We start from the raw sequence: 8,961 nt of genomic DNA on the forward strand, positions 1-8,961 counted from the left end.
GCTAACAGACACACTACCGCTACAGAACACTACCGCTAACAGAACACTACTGCTAAACAGAACACTACCGCTGAACAGAACACTACCGCTGAACAGAACACTACCGTCTAAACAGAACACTACTGCTAAACAGTAACACTACCACGCTGAACAGAACACTACCGCTGAACAGAACACTACTCTAAACAGAACACTACCTGCTAAACAGAACACTACGCAACAGACCTACCGCTAAACAGAACACTACCGCTAACAGAACACTACGCTAAACAGAACACTACTGCTAAACGAACTACGCTAAACAGAACACCTATGCTGAAGAACCAACTACTGCTGAACAAACCACACTGCTAAACAGAACACTACCGCTAAACAGACACACCGCTAACAGAACACTACTGCTAAACAGAACCTCTCTCAACTGAACACTACCGCTGAACAGAACACTACTGCTAAACAGAACACTACTGCTAAACAGACACTACCGCTAAACAGAACACTACTGCTACAGAACATACTGCTGAACAGAACACGACTGCTGAACAGAACACTACTGCTGAAACAGAACACTACTGTAGCTAAACAAACACTACTGCTGAACAGAACACTAATGCTGAACAGAACACTACTACTGCTGAACAGAACACTACTGCCTAAACAGAACACTACTGCTGAACAGAACACTACTGCTAAACAGAACACTACCTGCTAAACAGAACACTACCGCTGAACAGAACACTACTGCTAAACAGAACCCTCACTACTGCTGAACAGAACCACTACTGCTGAACAGAACACTACTGATGAACAGACAATACTGCTGAACAGAACACTACTGCTACACAACACACTGCTAACAGAACAGTACGCTAACAGAACACTACTGCTAACAGAACACTACCGCTAAACAGAACACTACCGCTAAACAGAACACTACCGCTAAACAGAACACTACCGCTAAACAGAACACTACCGCTAAACAGCACGACTACCGCTGAACAGAACACTACCGCTGAACCAGACACTAACAACCGCTGAACAGAACACTACCGCTGAACAGAACACTACCAAGCTGACAGAACACTACCGCTGAACAGACACTACGCTGACAGAACACTAACGCTAACAGCGACACTACCGCTAAACAGAACACTACCGCTAAACAGAACACTACCGCTAACAGAACACTACCCGCCTAAACAGAACACTACCGCTAAAAACCAGAACACTAAACCGCTAAACAGAACACACCGCTGAACAACACTACGGCTGAACAGAACACTACCGCTAAAACAGAACACTACCGCTGAACAGAACACTACCGCTGACAGAACACTACCGCTGAACAGAACACTACCGCTAAACAGAACACTACCGCTAAACAGAACACTACCGAACACTGCTGAACGAACACTAACCGCTAAACAGAACCCTAACGCTAACAGAACACTACCGCTAAACAGAACACTACGCTAACGAACAAAGACCTAAACAGAACCATACCGCTAACAGAACACTACGCGAAACAAACACTACCGCTGAACAGAACACTACTGCTGAACAGAACACTACTGCTGAACAAGAACACTACTGCTAAACAGAACACTACTGCTAAACGAACACTACTGCTAACACAAACACACTGCTAAACAGAACACTACTGCTAAAAACAGAACACTACTGCTGAACAAACCTACTGCTAAACAGAACACTACCGCTAAACAGAACATACTGTAACAGACACTACCGCTAAACGACACTACTGCTAAACAGAACCTACCTAAAGAACACTACCGCTAAACAGAACACTACCGCTAAACAGAACACTAACCGCTAAACAAAACTACTGCTAAACAGAACACTACCGCTAAACAGAACCTACTGCTGAACAGACCTACTGTGAACAGAACACTACTGCTAAACAGAACACTACCGCTAAACAGAACACTACCGCTAAACAGAAGCACTACTGCTAAACAGAACACTACCGCTGAACAGAACACTACTGCTAACAAACACTACTGCTAAACAGAACACTACCGCTAAACAGAACACAACCGCTGAACAGAACCTACGACTAACAAACACTATACTGCTAAACAGAACACTACTGCTAAACAGAACACATACTGCTGAACCAGAACACTAACTACCGGTAAACGGAACACTACTGCTAAACAGAACACCACTGCTAAACAAGACCTACACTGCTGACAGCCCACCACTGCTAAACAGAACACTACCGCTAAACAGAACACTACCGGTAAACAGAACACTACTGCGAAACAGACCACACTGCTAAACGAACACCACTGCTAACAGAACACTACCGCTGAACAAACACTACTGCTGAACAGAACACCACCGGTAACAGAACACTACGCTAAAACAGAACACTACGCTGCACGAACCACTACTGCTAAACAGAACACACTACTGCTAAACAGAACACTCACCGCTGAACAGAAGAACACTACTGCTAGACAGAACACTACGTAAACAGAACACTACTGCTAAACAGAACACTACCGCTGACAGAACCTACTCTACAGCTGTAGAACACTACTGCTACAGAACACTACCGCTGAACATAACATACTGCTGACAGAACACTACCGTAACAGAACACTACTGCTAAACAGAACCTACTGCTGAACAAACACTAACTGCTAAACAGAACACTACTCGACAGAACACTAACTGCTGAACAGAACACTACCGCTGAACAGAACACTACTGCTAAACAGAACACTACTGCTGAACAGAACACTACTGCTAACCAGAACACTACTGTAAACAGAACACTACTGCTAAACAAACACTACTGCTGAACAGAACACTACTGCTAAACAGAACACTACCGCTAAACAGAACACTACGCTAACAGAACACTACACGCTAAACAGAACACTACCGCTAAACAACTACACTACTGCTGAACAGAACACCTACTACGCTGAACAGAACACTACTGCTGAACAGAACACTACTCGGCTAGAAACAGAACACTACTGGCTAAACAGAACACTACTGCTGAACAGAACACTACTGCTAACGAACACTACTGCTAAACAGACATACTGCTGAACAAACACTACTGACTAAACAGAACACTACTGCTAAACAGAACACTACTGCTAAACAGAACCTCTGCTAAACAGCACACTAACCGCTAAACAGAACACTACCGCTAAACAGAACACTACCGCTAAACAGAACACTACCGCTAAACAAACCTACTGCTAACAGACACTACTGCTGAACAGAACACTACCGCTGACAGAACACTACTGCTAAACAGAACACTACTGCTAACAGAACACGACCGTAACAAGAACATAACCGCTGAAACAGAACACTACCGCTAAACTAACACATACTGCTGAACAGAACACTACTGCTGAACAACCTACGTAACAGAAACACCACGCTAAACAGAACACTACTGCTAAACAGACAACTACTGCTAAACAAAACCACTGCTAAACAGAACACTACCGGTAAACAGAACACTACTGCGAAACAGAACACCACTAGCTAAACAGAACCCTACTGCGGAACAGAACACCACTGCTAAACAGAACACTACGCTAAACAGAACACTACCGGCTAACAGAAAACTACTGCTGAACAGAACACCAATGCTAAACAGAACACTACTGCTAAACAGAACACTACGCTGACAAACACTACTGCTGACAGAACACCACCGTAAACAGACACTACCGCTAAACAAACACTACTGCTAACAGAACCACTGCTACAGCATACTGCTAAACAGACACTACCGCTGACAAACATAGTAACAGAACACTACTGCGTGAACAAGAACACTACTGCTAACAGAACACTAAGCTAACAGAACACTACTGCTAAACAGAACACTACTGCTGACAGAACCTACTGCTAAACAGAACACTACTGCTAAACAGAACACTACTGCTAAACAGAACACTACTGCTAACAGAACACTACCGCTAAACAGAACACTACCGCTAACAGAACCTACCGCTGAACGAACACTACTGCTGAACAGAACACTACGCTGAACAGAACACTACTGCTGAACAGAACACTACTGCTAAACAGAACACTACTGCTGACAGAACACTACTGCTAACAGAACACTACTGCTAACAGAACACTGTAACAAACATACTACTGCTAAACAGAACACTACTGCTAAACAGCACCTACGCTAACAGACACTACCGCTACCAGAACACTACCGCTAAACAGAACACTAACCGCTAAAAACAGAACACTACCGCTAAAGAACAGAACACTACCGCTAAACAGAACACTACCGCTAAACAGAACCACTACCGCTGAACGAACACTACTGCTGAACAGAACACTACCGCTAAACAAACACATACCGCTAAACAGAACACTCCCGCTGAACAGAACCTACCGCAACAGACACACTACGCTAAACAGAACACTACCCGCTAACAGAACACTAGCTCGCCTAAACGAACACTACGCGCTAAACAGAACACTACCGCTGAACAGAACACTACCGCTGAACAGAACACTACTGCTGAACAGAACACTACTGCTAACAGAACCTACTGCTGAACATAACACTACTCTAACAGACACCACTGCAACAGAACACTACTGCTAACAGAACACTACTGCTGACAAACACTACTGCTAAACAGAACACTACTGCTAAACAGAACACTAACAGCTAAACAGAACCGACTCCGCTAAACAGAACACTCTACCGCTAAACAGAAACACCGCTAACAGACTACCGCTAAACAGAACACTACGCTAAACAGAACACTACCGCTAAACAGAACTACTGCTGAACCATGAACACTACTGCTGACAGAACACTATACGCTAAACAGAACACTACCTGCTAACGAACACTACTGCTAACAGAACACTACTGCTGACAAACACTACTGCTGAACAGACACTACTGCTAACAGAACACCACTGCTAAACAGAACACTAAATACTGCTAAACAGAACACTTACCGTGCAAACAGAACACCACTGCCTAAACAGAAAACCACTGCTAAACAGAACACTACTGCGAAACAGAACACCACTGCTAAACAGAACACTACTGCTGAACAGAACACCACTGCTAACAGAACACTACCGCTAAACAGAACACTACCGGTAAACAGAACACTACCGCTAAACAGAACACACTGCTAACAGAACACGTACTGCTACAAACACTACCGCTGAACAGAACACTACTGCTGAACAGAACACCACCGTAAACAGAACACTAGCCGCTAACCAGAACACACTGCTGAACAGAACACTACTGCTAAACAGAACACTACTGCTAACAAACACTACCGCTGAACAGAACACTACTGCTGAACAGACACTACCGTAACAGAACACTACCGCTAAACAGAACACTACAGACAGCACTACGCTAAACAGAACACTACTGCTAAACAGAACACATACGTCGAACAGAACACTAACTGGCTGAACATAACCATACGGCTAAACAGAACACTACTGCTAAACAGAACACTACCGCTGAACAGCCACTACCTGCTGACAGACACTACTTCTAAAAGCACACTACCGCTGAAACAGAACACTACAGCTACAGAACACTACGCTAAACAGAACACTACCGCTAAACAGAACCCTACCGCTAAACAGAACACTACCGCTAAAACAGAACACTACCGCTAACAGAACACTACCGCTAAACAGAACACTATGCTGACAAACACTACTGCTGAACAGAACACTACTCGCAACAGACACACTATACCGCTAAACAGAACACTACCGCTAAACAGAACACTACCGCTAAACAAGAACACACTCTGCTGAACAGAACCTACGCTGACAAACACTACTGCTAAACAGAACACTACTGCTAAACAGAACACTACGCTAACAGAACACTACCGCTGAACAGAACAACTACTGCTAAACATAACACTAGCTGAACAGAACACTACTGCTGAACAGAACACTACTGCTAAACAGAACACTACTGCTAACAGAACACTACTGCTGAACAGAACACTATGCTGAACAGAACACTACTGCTAAACAGAACACTACTGCTGAACAGAACACTACTGACTGCTTAAACAGACACTACCCTAACAGACACTACCGCTGAACAAACCAACTGCTAAACAAACCTACTGCTGAACAGAATCACACTGCTAACAGAACACTACTGCTACAGACACACTGCTGAACAGAACACCACTGCTAAACAGAACACTACCCCGCTAACAGAACACTACCGTAAACAGAACACTACGCTAACAGTAACACTACTGCTAAAACAGAACACTACTGCTAAACAGAACACTACCGCTGAACAGAACACTACTACTGCTGAACAGAACACCACCTGTAAACAGAACACTACCGTGAACAGAACACTACGCTAACAGAACACTACTGCTAAACAGAACACACTGCTAAACAGAACACTACCGCTGACAGAACACTACCGCTGAACAGAACACTGACTGCTACACAGAACACTACGCTAAACAAACAGACTACCGCTAAACAGAACACCTGACCCGCTGAACAGAACACTACTGCTAAACAGAAACACTATGCCTGAACAGAACACTACTGCTGAACAGAAACCCTACGCTAACACACTCGCAACGAACACTACTGCTGAACAGAACACTACTGCTGAACAGAACACTACTGCTAAACAGAACACTACCTGCTGAACATAAACACTACTGCTAAACAGAACACTACTCGCTAAACAGAACACTACCGCTGAACAGAAACACTAAGCCTACTGCTAACAGAACCTACTTGCTGACACAGAACACTACTGCTGAACAGAAAAACTACTGCTGACAGAACACTGCTCGAACAGAACACCACTGCTAAACAGAACATACCGCTAAACGACACTACCGAACAGAACACTACTCTAACAGAACACCACTGCTAACAACATACTGCTACAGACACTACCGCTAACAGAACACTACTCTGAACAGAACACTCGACCGTAAACAGAACACCTACCGCTAAACAGAACACTACCGTCTGAACAGAACACTACTGGCTAAACAGAACACTCACTGCTAAACAGACACTACCGCTGAACAGAACACTACTGCTGAACGACACTTACCGTATAAACAGAACACTACTGCTAAACAGAACACTACCGCAAGCTGAACAGAACACTACTGCTAAACAGACACTACGCTAAACGAACACTACCGCTGAACAGAACACTACCAGCTGAACAGAACACTACGTGTAAACAGAACACTACTGCTAAACAGAACACTACCGCTGAACAGAACACTACCGCTGACAGAACACTACTCTAAACAGAACACTACCGCTAAACATAACACTACCTGCTGAAACAGAACACTACTGCTGAACAGAACACTACCGCTAACAGAACACTACGCTAACGGAACACTACTGCTAAACAGACACTACGCTGAAACAGAACACTACTGCTGAACAACCTACTGCGGAACAGAACACTACTGCTAACAGAACACTACCGCTAAACGAACACTGCTAACCAGCTGAACAGAACACTACTGCTAAACAGAACACTACTGCTGAACAGAACACTACCGCTGAACAGAACACTACCTGCTAAACAGAACACTACGCTAAACAGAACACTACCGCTAAACAGAACACTACTGCTGAACAGAAACCTACTGCTAAACAGAAACACCTACTGCTGAACAGAACACTAACTGCTGAACAGAACACTACTGCTAAAGACAGAACACTACTGCTGAACAGAACACTACTGCTGACCAGAACACTACTGCTGACTAACAGAACACTACTGCTAACAGAACACTACTGCTGAACAGAACACTACTGCTAAACAAAACACTACCGCTAACGAGAACACTACTCGCTGACCAGACAACTTACTGCTAAACAGAAACCTACTGCTGAACAGAACACTACTGCTGAACAGACACTACTGCTGAAAGAACACTACTGCTGAACAGAACACTAGCTGACAGAACACTACTGCTAAACAAGAACAAACAAAACACTACTGCTGAACAGAACATACGCTGAAACAGACACTACTGCTAACAGAACACTAAACCAGTACTAAGCAGAACACTACGCTAAACAGAACACTACCGCTAACAGAACACTACCGCTAAACAGAACACTACCTAAACAGAACACTCCTGCTAACAGAACACTACGCGTAACAGAACACTACCGCTGAACAGAACTACCGCTGAACAGAACACTAACGCTGAACCAGAACACTACCGCTGAACAGAACACTACCGCTGAACAACTACACTACCGCTAAACAGAACACTAACCGCTAAACAAACACTAACGCGCTAAACAGAACCTAACTGCTAAACAGAACACTACGCTAACAGAACACTACCGCTAAACAGAACCTACGCTAACAGCACACTAACGCAGAACACCACGTAACAGAACACTACCGCTGACAGAAACACTACGCTAAACAGAACACTACCGCTGACAGAACACTACCTACTAACAGAACACTAACGCTGAACAGAACACTACCGCTGAACAGAACACTACCGGCTAAACAGAAACTACCTAAACAGACACTACCTTAATAATACAAACAGAACACTACCGAGAATACGCTGACAAACACTACGCTAAACGAACACTACCGCTAAACGAACACTATCCGCTAAACAGAACACTACCTGCAACAGAAACTACCGCTAACAGAACACTACACGCTAAACAAGAACACTACCCTGTAAACAGAACACTAACCTGCTTGACAGCAACACTAACCTAGCTGACAGAACACTACTGCTGAACAGACACTACTGCTAAACGAACACTACTGCTAAACAGAACACTACTGCTACCAGAACTCCCACTGGGACTGGGTTGCTGGGCTGGGACTGTGACTGGCTGCACTGGGGGCGGTGCACTGGGTGGGACTGTGGTGGGGGGGCAGAG

The 8,961-nt window shown here is 44.3% G+C and overlaps 1 protein-coding gene across 1 annotated transcript in view; it reads right to left on the reverse strand.

Annotated features, from left to right (window-relative positions):
- The window catches only part of LOC120023001 (neurexin-3a-like), a 734,438-nt gene that overhangs the window by 481,654 nt on the left and 243,823 nt on the right, over positions 1–8,961 (reverse strand). Inside the window, exon 12 of the mRNA XM_038966953.1 lies at positions 4,996–5,017. Within this exon, the coding sequence (XP_038822881.1) occupies positions 4,996–5,017 (22 nt within the window). The remainder of the gene's footprint in view (positions 1–4,995; positions 5,018–8,961) is intronic.

This window comes from Salvelinus namaycush, chromosome 28, assembly GCF_016432855.1.
Source record: "Salvelinus namaycush isolate Seneca chromosome 28, SaNama_1.0, whole genome shotgun sequence".
In the NCBI taxonomy this organism is placed as follows: Eukaryota; Metazoa; Chordata; class Actinopteri; order Salmoniformes; family Salmonidae; genus Salvelinus; species Salvelinus namaycush.